This window comes from Ambystoma mexicanum, chromosome 9, assembly GCF_040938575.1.
Source record: "Ambystoma mexicanum isolate Mex_15411 chromosome 9, UKY_AmexF1_1, whole genome shotgun sequence".
Taxonomy (NCBI): Eukaryota; Metazoa; Chordata; class Amphibia; order Caudata; family Ambystomatidae; genus Ambystoma; species Ambystoma mexicanum.
Genome location: NC_090931.1, coordinates 337,936,472 through 337,956,796, shown reverse-complemented (window position 1 = coordinate 337,956,796; position 20,325 = coordinate 337,936,472). Strand labels below are relative to the sequence as shown.

The 20,325-nt window shown below is 44.8% G+C and overlaps 1 protein-coding gene across 1 annotated transcript in view; it reads right to left on the bottom strand.

Annotated features, from left to right (window-relative positions):
• LOC138487325 (uncharacterized) overlaps positions 1-20,325 on the bottom strand; it is a 2,513,852-nt gene that overhangs the window by 1,797,298 nt on the left and 696,229 nt on the right. Inside the window, exon 25 of the mRNA XM_069613924.1 lies at positions 13,609-13,731. Coding sequence (XP_069470025.1) covers positions 13,609-13,731 — 123 coding nt within the window. The remainder of the gene's footprint in view (positions 1-13,608; positions 13,732-20,325) is intronic.

Below are 20,325 nucleotides of genomic sequence, written 5' to 3'. Positions count from 1 at the left end.
TACCCTTATCAGCCTATCATCGGGATAGGGGTAGGCATGAATCCCCTCTCTGCTAGAACTAGCTGTCACTACCACTATCAACTTGTTTTAAACCCTCGGGCATAGGTCTGTCCGAATGGCAGAAATCGAAATTGATAATGAAAACCGCCAACTGCGAACCTCAGGTATTTTCTGTGCTTGAGATGGATTGGCACATGAAAATAAGCATCCTGAAGGTCCAATGACACCAACCAATCCTAGAGTTGGAGTGCCTGAAGGATCTGAGAAAGTGTGACCATCTTGAACTTGTCCTTCCTGAGGAACATTTTCAAGTATCTCAAGTCCAAGATGGATCTCAGTGCCCAGTCCTTCTTGGATATTAGAAAATAAGGGGGAGTACCATCCAATGTTCCTCTCTGCTTCAGGCACTGGTTTATAGCGCCCTTCTCTAGCAGGGTTACATTCTCCTGCACAAGGAGCAGATCTGCAATCCTCAAAGAGTAGTTGCCCTGTGGATTGTTCTGAGGTCTCCTTATAAAAGGAAGGCAGTAACTGTGAGCTACAGTTTCTAAAGGTCAAGCATCCGAAGTAATGTCTTGCCATTCTTCTAGATGCTAAGACAGTCTGCCCCCCCCCACTGGTTGTAACGCTCACCTGGTTCCCACGGGGGCGCTGGTCTAGTCTGGATTGCTGTGGCCTCTTCTAGCGTGATGCGCAGGACCCGGAACACCGATTGGACAGTACCTCCAAATCGTGCTTGCCTGGCCCGTAGGAATATCCTTCTGCAGATGAGAAAGGGGATTTACAGTCTGCAGAATAGTGTGCTAGCTCCCCCCCTTTCCCCTTTCCCCCTTCGTTCCTCTCTAACTTCCTCCAAACCCCGGTTTAAGCTCACCTTATGGTTTGGAAGGATGAACTCTCCATCCTGCTTCTGGTGCAGGGGCGCGTGTTCGTCCAGTTACTTCACTGGTTTTCAGAATGGCGCTGGCAAAATCCACTTGACTTTCCTGAGCGATGCGCCGTAAGTATGAAAGTTCAAAGTTCAAGTGAGGCCCCCTTTATGTTGTCTTTCTAACCTGTGATCTGTCCTTTATTTCAGGTGCAGAATGAAGGCGATGCGTCGAGGGGTTAAACTGCCGAGGTGAGTAATGATGAGGGCGATCCCTCTAAATGTCTTTATCATTCCCCAGAAATGTCTCTTGTCCTTTCCCCATAGGGGCCGGGGTACGGTACCTGCCAACGGGGCGGCGCCGACCCGAAATGTGGAAGAAAAGCCGGTAAGTATTATGGCTGTTAATCAGGCTTTCCTTCTGTGTTCCTTCTGCTCACCTTTTGTTTCTTCCTCTCTCCCCTAGGTGCAGAGATGTGGCGTCCGATGCTGACAGCCGCGATGGAGCCGGGAGATGTCTCGAGGACAGGTGAGTGAAGCGTGGCGCTGCAGCGAGCAACGGGATGCTTTCAAATGGAAGTCTTTCTTCAGGGATGCTGGCGAGAAGATTCCGGATGCAGGTAAGAAGTTTGAAATAGTCCTTGGTTTTCACCTTTCTCTTCTCTTCCTTCCTTGCAGGTCTTCCAGGTTCGAGGCGGGCGTGGCTGGAGTCCAGGAGCAGGAGCAGACACGGTGAGCGTTAAGCTGCAGGAAGCAGAGCAACGCGAAGCATGAGCTGCTGTCTGGGCCTGGCTTAAATAGCCTCCAAAGAAGTCCCAGGTATGTATCCTTCCCCAACTAGGTATGTATCCTTCCCTGGCCATGCCCGAGTGAAAAAATAGTCCCTATGAAAAAATAGTCCCTTTCAGGTCTAGGGAGGCCTGAAGCGTGCAGCATGGTCTGCATCAGGTAAGTGCATCAGGTAAGTGCACAAAACACCTCCCTTTATGAGCCTGGCGCCTATGGCGGCAGGACTGATGTCCAACATGAGCCTGGCGCCAAAGGCGCCAGGACTGAGTCCAAAGAGCCCCTATAAGGGGCCGCTGTGCTTTTACCCAAGGGCATGATGCCTACTTCCGGGGATGCTGGGCCTGGCCTGGTGCTCCGGGGGTAGGCATCATGACACTGGTGAACTGTGACTCAAGACCTCAGAGAGGTTTTGAGGTGGCTGATGCAGTGGCAGATGTTAATGCCGCTGCTTGAGCTGGCTTTGCACCCCATCCTCGTCCACCACAAGGAAATCTTCTTTGGCCCCTTTGACTGACCATTCTTTACTTTATTACATTTGTAACGTGCACACATTGACCCATAGGCTTTAGGGCGCAGACTAACTCACAACAGAAACACAAAGAGTGCTGACTCAGTCAAGAATATAGGAAAGAACGGTGCAATGATCAGAATCCATGAAAGAGATCTAAGCAAACAATAGAGTCTTTAGCATCTCGCCCTTCCAACTGAGGAGTAGTAGCAAAAAGATCTAAACTCCCAAGGTTGTCCACTTGGTCAAAAAAGCTGAGGTTGCCTAATAGCAGCGCCTAAAGACTAGGCTGCCGCCTTCGAGGTCTGCAACTTCTCAAGACTCTCATCAGCCTTGTTGGCAATAAACTGAGACCGGTCAAAAGGCATGTTGAGAAGCCTGGATTGCACAACAGGTGCAAAACCAGACTTCTGCAACCAGGCAAATCTGCACATAACAGTGCTAGTAGCCATGGCTCTGCTGATGCTATCAGCAGAATCCAAATCCGACTGTAGAGACTCGCACATGGCTTCTTTGCTGTCTCTAACAATGGCTCAGAAGCCATCTCTTTCATCCCCCTAGGGAATGTGCTCTGCTGCCATGGAAATGCAGTCCCATAGAGTGAACTTAAACTTTGCGAGGGCACACATGTGGAGTTGGCAGATTTGAGTGCCATACTCCCTGCGGAAAATACCTTCCTTGCCCATCCATCTACTCGTTTGTCGTCCCTGTCAGGAGGGATGGTAGGGTACGTCACTTGTTTAGAGGTCGGAGTAGCTGCCTTCACCACCAGACTCTCTGGAGTGGGGTGGTTTGACAGGTAGTCGAAGTCACTACGAGAAGGGAGGCACTTCTTCGTCAAGTTCTTATTTACAGCCGGATTGGTCTCTGGTGTCTCCCAATTAATCGCCACCCTTTTCTGTAAGGCAATGTGGAATGGTAGAATGGGATCTTGTTCGTACGGCAATAGAGGTCTACTCCAACCCATGTATCCACTAATGTTTACATGAGTTGCCTATATGGCGCATCGGCCTGCTCCCCAGTCCCTGGTTTCCCAAACTCTTTTCATAGATGGAAGAAAGAGACCTAAAAGAGTCTTTCCTGGGTAGAGGATTATATGTTTTCTAAGGAATAATGTATTTTTTGTCAGTAATGGGTTCAACACTGGAGTAGTTGTCAAACTTTCTTCATCAGTGCCACTGATTTGACTGGGGCGCTCAGCATCGATGGCGCAGCTGGCAATGATGGCGCAACTGGCGTCAATGCCTTAGTCGTTGAAGTCGAGTGTTTGGCTGGCGTCAAAGGTGCCGGCGGCGGCGAAGGTGTCGATGGCGTCGATGACCGTGATTTATGTTTGTGACTCGACAGATCCTTCAATGAAACTTCATTGGATCGAGGCCGCGAGGGCTCACAATGCGGATCAGGCCTTAGTCCCGAACTCGAGGGCGCACAAGATTTAGGTTGAGCCCTTTCCTTCTCAGCTTCATTCGAAGGCGCGGTAGGAGCATGGTTTGGAGGCTTTTGTTTTTCTAATAAGCTCCTCGATCTAGACCGCTTGGCCTTCTTCCTCGGAGGAGAGTTGCCTCTTGACTCGTCAGTCGAAGGTTTCACAGTCCTGGTTGGGGATTTAGGGATTCGGCCTACCTTCAACTTCCCCTTCCATTCCTTCAAGGACTTTGCAGTCCTAGACTGGCACTTGGAGCAGTCTGAGGTGTCATGGTCCGCTCCGAGGCACCACAAACAAATCTGGTGGGGATTGGTTAGAAACATTTTCAAACCCCAATCCTGACACTTTTTGAAACCGGACTTCGGAGTCGGCTGTGTCGATGATGAAGACATCTCAATCTCGAAAAAGCGAAGTCGTAAGAAAAGTGAAGAAATGTGCCATATTTCTTCAAAGCTATTGCTGTTGCGGAAAAACAGAACTTAAGCCAACGGGCGCTGCACGTGCTATATATGCCTTCAATGACATCACCCTCGATGGAAGACTTTGAGGGACATCGAGTCAACGCCATCAATGCACAGCACCCTTTGGCAAAAAGAAATTACGAAGCAGCTGAAGCTGGACAGTACATGTCAAAAGATTAGGAATTTGTGGAAGGACACAATCCATTCGAAAGGCACTGACCCCATTAATCAAGATCTTATTGTGGGGTTATTTCCAGTCAATCGAAGGACAAATGGCTTTAGCGGCTTCTAAATTGACTTAGGAACTGGGAAGAGCGCACCAGTCCAAGCTTACTTCTTTTTGGGTATTGGATGCTACAATTCCCAAGGAAACTAACTTGCATAGGTTAACATCATTAGATGGATCTCTACCATCTGTGGTTTGTGTAGGCTCCACGAAAATAAATAACCAATCAATAAATCGGGTAAGAGTGCAGAGGGTAGGAATGGTGATACATTACAGGAAACTTGTGTTTTGCGGAGGGTTTAGGCCAAACTGCCCTTGTAACAAGTACTAGAGATATGAAAATGACTGCCACATCAGTTTGTTGGATGTAAATGTGGCATGCCCCTCGAAAATCATTGGGTGGGAGGTCAATAAACAGAGACATGGCCTACTATGCCTGAATAGGTCTAAGGTGCTGGAGCTATTTAAGCAAAATCCCCTGCTGAGGTCCTTACACTCTGGCGATATTGAATTCATGTCACTCTCTGTTAACACAGATAACCACATGGCCTCATACTTTTTTTCTGAAATTGTCTCTTACTTGGTATGGGCACAGAGGGATATATTTCACTCCCTCTGTCATTATTTAGTAGATCTTAACTCCAGCAATGCAGCTAAGCTGTTTCTGTCACCACTGGTCATGGTTCCGAAGTCACAGGCAATTATGATGGACATGATTTCTTCTGCATTGACCACTATTCAAGTGCGGCTGTCGGATGCCGGCAAGGCTAATAAGGTCCAGGATTGGTCATGGCTTGAGTCGGCCATCAAAATGTTTGTGTCCCATATGAAGGGTAGAAATCAATCCTAGCATTAGTGACGTTAAGATATTTTCGGTGGGTTGAATAATTTCTGGTATCAGTGGCAGCGCTCCTCTGAGATACAGAACTTTAGCATACTGTTTCTACAAGAGATGATGTGTACGGGTACCTTTGAGTTGGAGGGATACTCCACTTTATTCTGTCCGGCAACATGTGTGGCTAAGGGAAGACCTAGTGGAGGTATGGCAATTGCACTTGACAGCAAGCTGCGGATTATCCCATCTATGTGGTATGTGGAGGAGGGCATCCTTGCAGGACATGCCTGCTTTCCAGAGGGTTTTGGCGATGTACTGCTCATTAACATATATTGGAATCCAGCAAAATAGTCAATTTTTGCCTTCCACTCCCTCTTAGCTGAAGTATTTGACTCCTGGCTGATGGCTGGGTTTCAACATGCCATCATTGTGGGAGGGGATTTTAATGCATACTGTTTCAAGGGTCAGGATGCTAATTTGCACCCTTGAATTCCATACCTGGCAAACAAAAACCTTCTGAATGGCATGGAGTGGGATACCTTTATGACGAGCTGGGATATCCATTAATTGAAGGTTAAAAGGAGTGACCTTGTTCCTACTCTTACCTGGCATAGGGGCGAATCCAAGTCGTGGATAGATGATTTTTTTGTCTCTACCCCGCTTAAACTCAGGTCCTCTAACCTATCCATTTATGATTCAGGGGCTGGCGACCATTTGATGCTACACTTTACTTTGAAAGAATTTGCAGCTAGAAATGAGGTGTGCCCTATGTTGGCTCCTGTAAGATCTGACAGGAACGGCTTAACCTGCCATTGGGATGTACAATAAACTCATTAAATATCTTTTTGATGAAAATATTATGGGAGGATCTGAGGTCTTTGCTCTGGGCGAGCCATCTCTGGGAATGGGCTATGAACCTTTGGATCTACGCATCATTGAGGTAATTAAGAGGGTAACGTTTGAAGCCAAACAACGGTTGAAACCATCCTACCACCATGCATTTGACCATAGAATTAAGGAATCTAAAAGGGCTAAAAGATTGGCTATTAAACTTTGGGGGTGAAGGGCCCTTTCGAGAGAGGAGTTTAACATCCTCAAAAAGCGTGAGGTCTAAGGCACAGGAATCTCATAAAGTCCCTGATATATGAACTCCACTTAAAGGACAACCAGTTTATGTTGAGGACTCTTCTTAATGCCAACACTAGACAATTTTGGTCAGCAATCAATCTAAAAACAAATGCATCTGTTACTATTGCTATTGATGCTATACAAGAAGAGATCTGGGTATCTTTTTGGGGGGAAAATGATCCTCCCTATCTCCCTAGTCCAGCTCCCATAAACAGAGAGAGGGCGAAGAAGAACGTATGGCATATCACCATATCAAAATCAACATAGACAATTTACGATCACCTTAAGTATCAATATGGAGAGATCTGGAGGGAATGGTAAGGATGACACTTCAACACAGGCTTAGTCGACAGAGCAAACACAGACAGCTATGGATCACCGACAGGGAAATGCGTAGGAAGGGAGCTAATGAATGTAAAATATACAGCACCAATACCAGAGTGGGGGACAACGCATGCCTCAACCTGCCACACAAACCTCTGAAATAGCTCAGATGGAAACCTGCCACCCCACCACACATAACAACTAGACGGACAAACTGCAATACCAATTCCATAGGACAATTAGTGACATGGAGCAAAGAAATGCAAATACTAGGAGGCAAAAACCCACTTACCCAGAAACTCAACTTTCAGCATACATCTCTCACACAAAAACACACACAACCAGTTCTCTGCACAGCAAACCACATGTACTTCACAACACCACAACAACTAACAAACAACACATAACTCGCACCAGCAGCACATGAATACCGGCATCAATCTGATAATTCATAACCAGGCTCAGCGCACAGTGAAAACGGAATGGAAGCTGCCAACAGGACACCACCTTTCTCACTTTCCTACTCCCACTTCACCCTACTAACCGCCACCACTCCTTTTTTGTTTACAGATCCGCCAGAGTGCCTGGGGACCAATTCTGTCGGTGACGGTGTGCGGTACAAATACCTTTAACATTAACAATAACTTAATGCTCTGGGTATTCCTCTTGATGATGGACCTTGCCTGTGGGCTCTTGAGGACATTGTTTGAGCTATAAATAGATTGAAACCTTCCCTGGCATCAGGCCCTGATGGTCTTCCTCCATTTGTGTTGAAAAATTACCCATTTGCCTGGGCCCTTTTCCTTAAACCCCACTTTGATGACATATATTCCTCACATATAGTCCGACATCCTGGACTCAGTCTATTATTATTCCCATACATAAGAAAGGTGACCGGAACAATTCGCCCAAATATTGGCCGATTGCCCTGATCGATTCATTTTCTAAGGTTTTCTCTATTTTGCTGTTTAGAGATTTGAACACCCACCTAGCCAAAGCAAACATCTTATCCCGCTTTCAGATGGGATTCCATCCCTAGATGAGCATGCTTCTCAATGCAACCATAGCTAAACATCTGCTGCTTTCCAGGCTTTCCAGGGTTGCCATATCTATATGGCCTCCCTGCATTTGACTTCAACATTTGAATGTGTGGTTCAACATCGATTTTGGGACAAACTACTTAAGCTGGATGTGCCCTCTAAACTGATACACCTAATTGCAACATTGCATCAGAATTCGACATTGAGAATTTGTTTACATAAGGAAGGGCTCTTTCTCAATCCATCAAGGTTCACTTGAGGCTACATCAGGGGTGTACATTGGTGCCCACGCTTTTCAATCTATATCTTAGTGACATCAAATATCTGTGGGGTACCCAAGATTGGACACCTGTCAAATTGGGGCACCAAAAAATCCATTGACTGGCCTTCGCTGATGATATTATTTTAATCGATAGGACTCTGCGAGGCCTCCAACGGAAACTTAACATCTTTTAAAATTACAACGTATTGAATAATTTGGTTCCAATGGGGCGAAATCTAAAGTGATCATATTTTCTAAAGCTAAAAAAATGAAGGTGATGCAGTGGTTTATGGGGTCCGAATTGGTTGAGTGAGTCCTTGCTATACGATATCTGGGATAGAATCTATCCAACACTGCGTCGATTACTATGTGGACATCAATGCTGAAGGCTAAGATGTCTCCTCTGCTGTCCCATATGAAGCAGATTATGAAGAAACTATGTAGATTTTCAATTCTTCCAAATTTGAAATATTACTTGGGGAAGATCAAGCCCGTTCTGCACTATGGATTAGATATGACCCCTTTAAATCTTGGTCCTTGTCTGAATTCCATGCAAGGTTCCCTGTGGAAAAAGGTGCTCGGGCTTGCTACTTCAATTGTGATTGAATTTAATTCCCCTCCTGGCCAGGTTACATTGAAAACAGTTACTTTCTTATTCCAAGTTTCTTAGTCTTCCACCCAACTGCCTGTATGTTGATCTGAATCAAATTATGGTTCAATGTTCTGTACCTTCTGTCTTCTCCTTCAGGGATAAAATGTTTAAAATACTAGAATATATTGGTTCCACAGAGCCTGAATGAATGGGAAATCCAGACACTGTTAAACTTAAATTGTTTAGAGACTGTAGGGTCACGCTCGAAACCCTGTCAAACTATTCATTGTACAGGGAGTAGGCTGCCTATCTCAAATGTTTTCCTTGTCCTAAGGCCTGCAAGCTTTCTTAAGATTCAGGCTGAACCAATTTTACATGAGGGGAAGAACCAAGAATTGGTCCACTATTTCCACAGAAAGGGTCCATCAGGAGGTCTGTCGTTTTTGTGAGGGAACCACCACCAATGAAATTTTGAGACACTGGATTCTGGATTGTCATTCCCTTAGTTCGATCAGAGAAACCTGTTTCCCTAGGGAATTGGACAGTATGACCAAGGAATGCTCTAGGGAATTGTTTTGGTCACGTCTCGTGGGTGGTGAGAATCTATCCCTCACTATAGCACTTGTTCGTATGTTAAATGAAATTGAAAGGAGGTTTTAAATACTGTAGGTATGTTTTTGTAATGAATTTATATGGCTTGTATGTTAAATGAAATTGTGAGAATCTTTATAGTACTTGTTTGTATATTGACTGAAATTGAAAGGTTTTAAATTCTGCAGGTATGTCTTTGTAATAAACCTATAGTGCCTGATTGTTAAATGAAATTGAATTGATGTTTGTATACTGTGGAAAAATGATTCTCAGTTTGTTTTAATACTGAATTTAATTTGCATAAGGTTTTATGTAAACCAGATCACAAAAAACAAAAGGACAAAATCGTCAGATCATATGTTATACATTACTAATGAATTGAATTACCATACATTTCTTTTTCACTTTATTTGTTGTACAAGTGTGAAGGTCAGATATCTTTTTGTTAGAGTGTTTCCTTTTGTTTATTTTAGGCAAGGAAATCTTTGTCAGGGTTGGGATAGCGAGGCGTTTATCCAACCTATTAATTTAATAAAATGGCTAAAGTTGAAACCTCTTTACAAAGCTGTCCGGCTCACATTTCTGACCGTTACACTTCACATAAGAAAAATTCAATATGGAGCATTGGTGCTCAGTGTCCCAAATAAAGCATTGAAAATATCTCTGGCAAACCTTTCATTTCACTCCATATCACAGCATCACTCTGATAATCCCCTTTGTAATAGTTCTTTTTCAGCTATCATATGGTAAGAAGTCCTCTTCCCAGTTCTCAGGTCTGTACTGGAGCCTAATGGCTCTTTCTGTAGTTGGAGATGGTCTTAAACTAATTTGTAGCCACAGGAATACATAAGGCCACTCTAAGTCCCTTAAATGGTCCAATCTAGGCTTCTTGTCAGCTCCCTCTTCCATGGTCTTAGTTCTAAGGCCATCAAACTCAAACTCTCTCTCCTTCTTGATGTCCTGCCACAAGCTTGTGCTTGGGTGAGTTGCTCTTGCTCCTTCCTTCTCTCTGCCTTTAGCCGTTTGCTGCTTCTCCACATCCTTGATGTTGTGCCTCCGCCATATTATTCCACCTCCTCTACCCTGCCGTTATCCTCCTCTTCACCACCACCCCCACTTCCTGGCACCTCTTCTCCACCAAAACATGGGTCTCTCTTTCTCTCCAGCCTTCTGGGCATCTCAGTTTCCAGGGAATTATCTCTACGCAAATTCATGAGCCTCTCAACAAAGCCTCAGATGGTTCTTGGTTCTCTCTATTTTCAGCCTGTTATCACTTTTTACAGCCTCTTGGGTTCTCTTTCTTTCCAGACCCTTTTCTGTCTTTTCAGCCTCTTGGGTTCATTTTCATTCCTGCTTCTTTGGTTTTCTCTCTTTTCAGGCTCACATGTCTTCCTCTTCCTGGCCTCCTGGTGTTCTCCCTCCTTAGCCCCCTAGGTCTGTCTCTCCCCAGCTTCTTGTGTATTCCTCTCCCTAGCGTACTCATTCACTCTAAAAAGCCTCCTGTGGTGCTCTCTCATTCCAACCTCCTTGGACTATAGACCTAAAGCTCTCTGGGACTCTCACTCAGCCACTTGGGATTTTTCTGTCTCTCCCCCTCTCCTCTCTTTCTTCCCTCTCTCTCTATCCCCCCATCCACAGTCTTTTCTCTGACCTCTCATCTCATGCTCCAGCTCCTTCTTTGCTGTTGACCAGCTGTTTTAAGATGAGCTACTTCTTTGGACTCCCACACACTTCTACCACAAGCCCTTTCTTTCATGGGTTCTTGTCCCTGCATTCCAGCATTTCTCTGGCCTAAAGGAACTCGGGTATATCTCCCTTTGCAATTAGTATGGAAATTGGCTGATGGGCCAGGGGACGATTTTTACTTTTGATGTGGAACCTAGGGTTAGTTAGTCCCACCACATGGGTGGTCCTCTCTCTGCTTACTGCACCCAGACCACACCCTCGGGAAGGAGTTACTTATCCTAACAAGGTTAATGTCTATAAGACCTTGGAGGTGACTGTTCCACCCCTCAAATGTTCTATCTTAGTTCGGGTCCTGGCTTTTCCCCTGTGGTTTTGGGTATCATTTTGCACCTGCATGAGTCGAGCGTGCTGGTGCTACTGACTCCCCAAGGCCATCTTTCATAACCAATTTCCTTTAAAGGACAGAAGCTTCTAAGGCAGAAATGTGATAAGCCCCTGCATCCCCTCCGTGTTACGGTGGGGGTAGTGAAGGATCCTCCTGATGCCATCCCCTGACCCAGCGTCCCCTGGTTGTAGCAGAAGCATGACCCATTTGGAAGCCAACCATTGGACTGTAAGGTCAGAGAGTGGACTTGTAAACAGGAGTAGAATCCTTTTGAATGATGTAGCCAAGTTCAAAGGCAATACACTCATCCAAACATTCTTGCTAGTGAAAATCATATCTACTGCCAAAAGATTGGTCTTGAAACAAAACTGGCTGACATGAACTGTCTGACACTATACAGAGCATTTTGTACTGTGTGAAAAATGAATATGTATTTAATGAAACATGGCAACATTGTATAGAACTGTAAATGCAACTAGTAGACTGCAGTTAGTATCTTAGGGCCTTTTTGAGTTTGTATCTGTACTGAGTTTCTAGTGGTGATAAGATTCTCTTTCCTCTTTATTACTTACCCTTTATCTCTTTTCGACAATGTTGTGACGCAGCCAGTAATAAGCTTTGTACATAGGGGATAGGAGCCCCTCTCAGCCAGGGTGAGAGTCCTACCATGGAGCCACCCAGAGCCAGTTCTACCCATGCAGTGAATGGTGGCAACAGAAATTGCCCAATTCCTGCCCCCCATGTTCCAGAATGCTTGCATGCTGACTCTTATCCCCAACCATGCCTCTATTACATGATGCTCGCCAGTCTTTTTTCATTCTTTTTAGAGCACCAGAAGAAGATCATGAAACCAGGGGGAGAGGCCAACTCAGTCCCCACAATTGCTTAGAGCAAGAACTGGAGACCAAGACACCCAAGAACTCTAACAACCCTCCAAAACGCTGTACAGCCTACATCATGTGCCGGAAATCCAGAGACGTGGTAAGAGAGAGCGAGAGAGAGAGAGAGAGAGTGAAGCCACTGGACTTACGGAGCTGCCACACACATTGCAGTTCACTCAGGTGCAGTGGCAGTTCTGCAAGCATTATTTCCTTGGATCTCATAGACCACTTGGGACACTGTATGGGAACTGGGACTCTCCCATCACTAATACTAATATTCAAGTACTTGAGGAACCAAGCCACATCAATGAACTGGGATGCGGGCCTGGCAGGAATGGGCAGAAGAATCGGGTGGGGCTGAGCACCCATTGTATGCCTTTCCCTTGCATACACACAACACTGGTGGAAAATACAGCATACTACTGGCTAGGGTTACAATATAAGACAGGATTTACCAGGAGAGGTCAGTGATGGAGGTGGAGGATGACCAGGAGACCAAGAGGAGAAAGGAAGGGGTGAAGGATTGATGAGGAGTTTGTTGGAGAAGGTACGGTAGTGGTTTCGGAGTGATAGTGGTTCTGCAGAGTGAGTGTGTGAGAGTGTGTGCGTGTGTGTGTGTCTTAGACAAGTGTGTAGAAAAGGTAGTCAAAGGTGTGAGTGGGAGAAGACTTGTACGTAGTGAAAGGGTGGGGATAGAGTAGTGGTGTGGGAGGAGTATATTAGTGGGAGGATGAGAGTAGTAGTGGGGGGAGTGTGATAGGGGGATGTAATAGTGGGGGGAAGTAGTGGAGTGGAGCAGGAGGAGTGCTTACATCAAATGCTGGAGACGAGGAGTCGGAGGAGTGAAACACTGAAAGGATAAAGACTTCATGGGAGGAGTAAGTGGAAGTAAGTGGTACAAAGAGTAGTCAAGAGGAAGTGAGTGGGTGTGACCGATCTAGCCTGAATACCAGATTAAGTGCAAGTCCCAGAGGGAGTCTAGACAGCCTTCTTACATGGAAGCCCCGCATATGAGAAGAGACGATTGGAGTCTGTAGGAGTTACCAATCAATAGAACTAACCAGGGGTTAGGGGCGCTTAGGTTAGGGAGGAGGTCTGTGTGCAGATGAGACAGAGTTGGATGGCCCTATGGCCCTCAAATAGACATAAAAACCCATCAACGGTCTTCAAGATGAAGCGTGTCTTCTGTGCCATCTGTGACAATGCATGCTCATCTCATATCTTTATCAGTTGTTAATTGTATCATGATAGTGGATATGTGTGCATTGTTATTCTTCTACTTTGAAAGGATTTCACTAAAAAGTGTGTTTAAAAAAATAATTCCCATTGATGTGTTCGGCATGAGCCACAAATTGTCATTTGGGGAAGGAATATCGCTATCCCGTATGTCCAATTTGGCAGATAGTGTAAAACAGAATTGACCAATAATTGATTAACGCCAGAAAGGTATTGAAATTCATGAAAGTAGAATTACAGGCCCAAAACAGGGTCACTTCTTGCACCTGCTTCAAAAGTAAAACATCTTAAATGGTGCAAAAATAATTCAAGAACTCGATTTCTCCTCAAAGCCACCCATGTAAAAGTGACAGCCCCATTCTCTTATTACCTCATTGAAAAGCCGCATCATTTTCATGAAGGAACCTGTGTCTCTTTCCTCTCCGGTTATGCGCTCGACTTGGGGTTCGGTTCTTTTCAAGAAAAAATCCAAACTCCTCAGTGTGTGAGACATCTAAAAGGGCAATGATACAGCAAGAAATAGCTTTCATTATGATTTTCTAATTTAGCATTTAACAAAAAATAGAAAATTAAACATGTTATCATGACGATGAACATGATTGAAACATTTAATACTAATTATAGTACAGCACAAAAAACATAAAATACCAAATACTGTATGTAAATATCATAAATATGTGAAATGGCAAAAGCCTGTGTAGACGGCTAATGTGCGTAAAGGAAGACATTTTCAGAGTGTAATTATATCATGTGGTGTATTTTAACGTCATTTATGTTATCAGAAAAAAAAAGATTTTGCTCCTTTTAGGTGGAGGAGTAGTAACCTCAAACAAAATCTCATAGAATGGCCCTCAGTCCGAGGTTGGTGCTAGTCATGGCGCTATTAGCACCATGACTAGCACCAATACCGGTACCGCCACCGACTTGGTGGTATGGGGACTTACCGGTCTATTCCGACCATTGCGGGATCGGTAAGTCCCCATTTTAAAAGCCATTCCCCATTCCCATTCGAGCCCCCATAGGGCTCGATGGGAAGGGGGAAGACGGCATTAACGGTACCTTAAATTACGGTACCATTATTGACCCCAGTATCCCTTTGCGGGTCCCGTCCTTAACGCCTGCTAAAACCAGGCGTTAAGGAAGGACCCGCAAAGGGACCAAGGAATGGGGCGCATAGGGATTACCGGCACCGGTGTCATTACCCATCCCCGGTATCCCTTTGCGCCTGGGTCGTAATGACCCCCAATAAGTTGAAAGTTCAACATAATACATACAGCCAATTGTTGCATCTGCTGCTCGTTCTCTTGGATTCCACTTACGGGTTTTGAACTCAAATATGTAATGTTGAGTGTAATACAATTAACATGCAGCATGATTCGAAGTAAACATGAGATCATAAAATAAAATAAAGCAAACTAAAATCAAATGAAGTTTGAAACGAAAATGAAGAACATTAATAATATAATATTACATACCAAGAACTATTAAAATGAATAATTACATAATACATAAGTACATACAAAAAGTGACCTATATTCTTAGAGAAATAATGATTAATCAAATTAATTTCGGGTTACGTGTTTTAAAAGTATATATTTACTTAATGTATGCAACATTAAGTATGCTTTTTAAGGGGTCCCTGTCTTGGGACTTTTATGCAGTTAATTGTATGTTATTATTGTTGAAATACACATTTTGTTTGCCTGGAAGATGATCTTGAACTCGTATATTTGTATGCGTAGGGTAACAGCTCTCTCTAGCGGTGATAACAGGTGAAGTGGGCAGGACAGCCTCGGACAAACATACATCTAGCCTTTTATAATATAGTATGATACCACTAATGACAATCCCTGTAAACAGTTATCCCTAAAACACAAAACATATAAGCATCTGATCATAAATATCTATGTTAACAAACTCTGAAAATATATATCCCTAAATAACCATCATCAGAAATCCTGCAGAAAAATGTATACAAAAAGGAAAATCAAATCAAAAAAGTGCATGGTACATTTTTAAGACACAAGGTTTAGAAGAATACACCTTATGATAGACATATTTTAAAATCAATTATACATTTTTCCTACTGGGGCAAAATAAATCTAAAGGAACCAGTTATGTACTTTACGGTTAAGGTTAGTTGTTCTATATGACAATTCCTCTGAATACTCCTTATCTTTTGGAAAATTTGAATCATGCTTGCATTGCGACAGGTGGTCTCACCCATAATTGTTGAGCCGCAAGGGCATACTTGCGACTTCCAATGGATGTGACAGAGTATAGGGTTCCCGTGCGCAGTCAACCCAGAGACCAACAGTGCCCCAGAAACATCCTGCCACAGGTGAACTAAGAGCATTCTGAGGCAACTTAGGGAAGAAGGGCAGATAGATAAGCGATCTGCATAGAAGACATCATATCCCCTGGAAACAGCATTATCCGTAAGATATGGAACTTATTCTTCTAATGGATACTTTCTCCTCTGCAGATTCTTTAGCTTTTTAAATACTATGGCAGCAAGGCCAAAAAAAATATGAAAAGCATGGCTTCAAAAGAACCATCAAGAAGAGACAGACATTTCACCTAAAGATGTGAGGCACCTCGGCCGTACTAAACAAAGCCCCTGCCATTTCATCTGAATCCAGGCAGAAGTGGCTTGTAAATGTATGCAAGGATGACTAAGTGATTGCCCTGCAGAGCTCCTGAATCATTACTCCCTACAAGAAATAGATCATAGCCGCATGACCCCTCGTGGAGGTTGCCATGATCCCTCTGGTGGAACATTCTGCACCACCTAGTGGCAAATCCTGATGCATACTACAAATCATCTGGATATGGTCTGCTTTGACACAGCCACCACCATAGAAGCATGACCACCTGCTGCTTGCAGTTGCCTCTACATTCAGTTTTCATCTGACATGCCTGTTTAGTGGCTCATGGCCCAACTAACCTCGCTGCCACCGTGATGAGTGAGGCAGCCAAAAGAAGGACTGAAGCTGTATCAACTGGTTGATGAGAAACTCAGGGATGGCCTGCAGTAGAAAGGATGGCTTTACCTGAAGAATAACTGTGTCTCTTGTAAAAACAGGGTATGGCTTGTCAACCTACACATTTGGGAGCTCACTAACTCACCTAACCAACATTATAGCCATTGGAGAAGCAGTCTTTAAGGTAAGAAACTTAATGTTACACCTATGCAGGGACTGAAAAACTTGAGCCATTTCTTAAACCAACACTAAAATCAGGTCTCATTGGGCCTTGATGCATGGCACTTGTGGATAGCAGATCACCAGTGCTCAGAGGTGTGATGAATCTGATTGTGTCATAACTTCTTTCCTGGCAGTGACTTTTCCCCATGTGGCCAGGGGCCGGCAGCCACTACCTGATCCTGACCCTTGGCGTGGCTATATGGGGGGATCACATGGGGAAGCAACCCTCAAGGGAGTGACATGACATCAACAGTTGAGACTGGGTAATGCTGCCAATTAATGCCTCACATTTTCACCCTTCCATGCACTTCTCCCTCTCCCCCTCTACCATGTACTTGCACGTTCTCAATGTCACTGGGCCTAGTAAGATCGTTGTTTTTGTTTCTTCTCTGTTCCCCTTCCCTTGCCTTGTTGCGCTCTGAAACACTTGTCTATGAGCGCGATAGAAATAAAATATCAATATCAATATCAATATCAATGGACCCTAAACCACTTCTTACAACCTTAAAAGCCATCCCCCTTCCCTAATGTGCTCATGGATTGTACTTCTACTACCATTCCTCTATAAAGTACTGGGATGAGGAAGAATAGGAGTATCCTGAATGAAGATCACTTTCCCAGTACTGTGACGAGGGAGAAGTATGGAGGAATGATGATCACAATGAGAACCATTATCAGCGGTCCAGTCTTTCCCCAACAAATGAGACGAGAAAGAGGCGAGGAGCGAAGATGATCACTCCCAATGAGAACCACAGTCAGCAGTCTAGTCTTCCCCTAAATTCTATTGGGCAGAACCAGTATAAAACCAACCAAGGAAACACTCAGCAATTGTGAGAGAGGCCATTCCTGGAGGACCTGGCTGCAGGAATCATTTGTTGTAGAAGAAGGGGCCTTGGACTGCTATCACAGAGAAGTGAAGGTGGAACCCTTGCACCCCAACAGCTGTTGGAGGACTGGGGACTGCTGGAAGAACCCCAGAAACTTCTTAGAGCTCCAAAAAGGGGGTGAATCCCTGGGCACCAGCAGTTTTCCAGAGGGAAGCTGGAGGCTCCCTCACTGGGAAAGTGCAGCTGAAAGCAGGAGGAGTTCTCCAGCACACGGAAGAGCAAGGTACCAGCAGTGGCTCAGGAGTCAAGACAGCTACAAGGTGCGAGAGGACAGCCCAGTGAGCAACACACTTTGTAGAGGCTTGCAGAAAGTAGAACAAAACGTGAGGAATCAGGTCGTGCTTCTTCAATGTGGTAGAGGCTGGGATGCCATTAAGAGTACAGATGCCCACGGAAGAAGCCGAGAAGCATAAAGAGAAAGCCGGCGACCCCAGGGAAAGGGTTAGGACATCGAAGCACTGTCGGGCAGTGTAACAAAAGCCCAGGGACTGGGATCTGGGACCCACAGTATGAACTTGGGGAAGACCAAGAAGGGCCAGAGACCCACAGTACTAGTTTGGGAAGCAAAGCCTGATAGAGGTCAAGGAGAGAGAAGGAGAAACCCTTACTTTTTGAACTTTGCAAAAACACAATAGTAACAACTCTGGGACTTGCATCAGAGGGAAGCAAAGCCCAAGAGAGGTCAAGGGGAGAGAAGGATAACCCCTCACCTTGTGAACTTTGTGAAGCTGTTACAAGTGTGCGAAAAGCCCCGGAAAGAGAGTATCCAAGGTGAAGAGCGGATCTGGCATTTGCGCCCATAAAGAGCCATTAAAGTAACTAGGGAACGACTCATGTTGCCATGTGCTGAAGGAGAGAGAAAGAGAGAGATTGTTTTATAAAGTCCTGGCAGGAAAGTAGGCCAGGCGAAGAGCAGATCTGGGATTCCCACCCATAAGGAGTGGTACAAGAAAATCTGGCTACAGAACATGCCAGGTGTTTTGTGAGTTTGGAACTCGCACCCAAATGGTGCCTTTTATGCAAAGAGAATTCTAAGGAAGATAAATTGAGAATTGAACTGTATTGAATGTGAGATCCTGGGGAAGTGAGCCATATCCCCTGGAGTGAGTTGCATTACACGAGGAGAGAGCTATCATCTTGATCAGCAGACATTTGGTTAGATTTAAACTTTTGCTTTGCATGGAAAGACTCCTGGGGAAGGGAGTCATCCCCATTGAAACTGTGAACATTGATCATTTAGAACCTTTGTATTGGAGTTTGAACTTTTGTGTTGGATATGAACATGTGTGCACTTCAAGAAGCAGAGACGGTTCCCTCTGCACCTTAGAGTTCATTTTTAGAGTGTGATGGCGATGATAGGATTTTGGACACACAACAAACATTTATTCTGGACATCTTAACACTGGACAGACCCTTAGTTGAATTGAGGTAGGGAAATACCTCTTAGAGTAGGACAGCAAGGCATTTTCCAACCACGTCTCATTCCTGGCTTCTCACACAGGACTGAACCGCAATAGGTATCTAAAAGAAGAAACTCTGTTCAGACTTCCTCAAAGATATGGACAATGCTCCCAGGTATCCCTCAAGGTCGACAACAGCAACCTCTCCTTCACAATTGACAATACACAGGCTAGCAATCTAGCCACAGTGGTGGAAAATATCCCAAATCCCTGTTGATTGCACCAAATGCAGAAGTGCAGCCACCGTGTAAAGCTTCTGCATCCTCTACCTATATTAGCACCTACCATGAGGTCCAGAACTTCTTTGGCCAAGTCATTGGGCCTCCTTAAAAGTTCAGCAGTATGGGAAAAAAAATGTAAGCAATTCAGTTACTGCTACTTTTATTGGTGGCAACAGAATTACCAATGTTTTTACTGCACAGCCGAACTATAGGTGGGACCTTGAAATTGAGGATTTTCCTCCACATCATGTGGGCGAAAAGTCCAGCACCTTAAGGACACTTTTTGGCAGTTTTACCATGGCAGAATTACTGTTTGTGGTAATTCTGCCAAAATCCTATGGACTCCAAAAATGAGGATTAACACCACCCTACCACCACTTTTAATCCCATGGCAAACCCATCGTACCAAGTGGTAGTACCAGTAAATGGATCTGTCAGTACTTCAGCTGTAATTCTGCTGAATTATCACCAAACTGCTGGCTACCCAGGTCCAGGTGGGAACAACCAGGATGTTCAAGTGCACAATGCTACTCAGATTGTGTAGGTCTGCATACCAGACTCTCCATGGCCATTTTTGAGCCAGCAAGATCATCGCCCCCTGAAGTAAGCATCTCCTCAGGACCATCTGCAGCAGGGGAATTGGAGGCAACACATACATCCTAGTGCAATTTCATAAAACCAGCACGGCATTGCCTAATGTAATGTAGTGCGTCGCCTCTCTCTCTTTCACCATCTCACCATACCTCTGGGTCTTTCAGGTGGGCCCCCATCCCTACATAGAAGCACCACACATGCAAACCTGCTCCTGAAAGACTTGGAGGGCAAAGATGTGCCCACTATAACATTGTCCCCTGTGTATCACCAAGACCTGCACCAAGCAGGTTCTCAGCAGTAGCTTGCCCTGCATGGACCAAGAGATTTGATTTCAACCGAACCAGAGCACCCACTGGAACCCCTTCATATGAAGCCTCACTTGAGGATTGAGAAGAGTGCACAAAGACATAGTGCCCAGTAACCATTAGACCACTAGTGCTGCAAGTCTGGCCCATGAAGCTGTACAAAGCCATGTGTGTGGCCTGAAACCATTCATGCAGAGGAAAAGCACTTCTATGTGTTGTTTCCAACACCACCCCCAATGAATTGCAGCTGCATGGTAGGGATACATATTTATGTTTCACAAGAACCCAAGGACAATAGCTGAATATTCTGCTGAAGAGTATCTTCTCCTAACTTGATTATAGTACCAGACAATAATTGAAGTAGGGCAATACTTCCAACACCTGCCAGCCACAGATGGGATGCCACGACTGCCT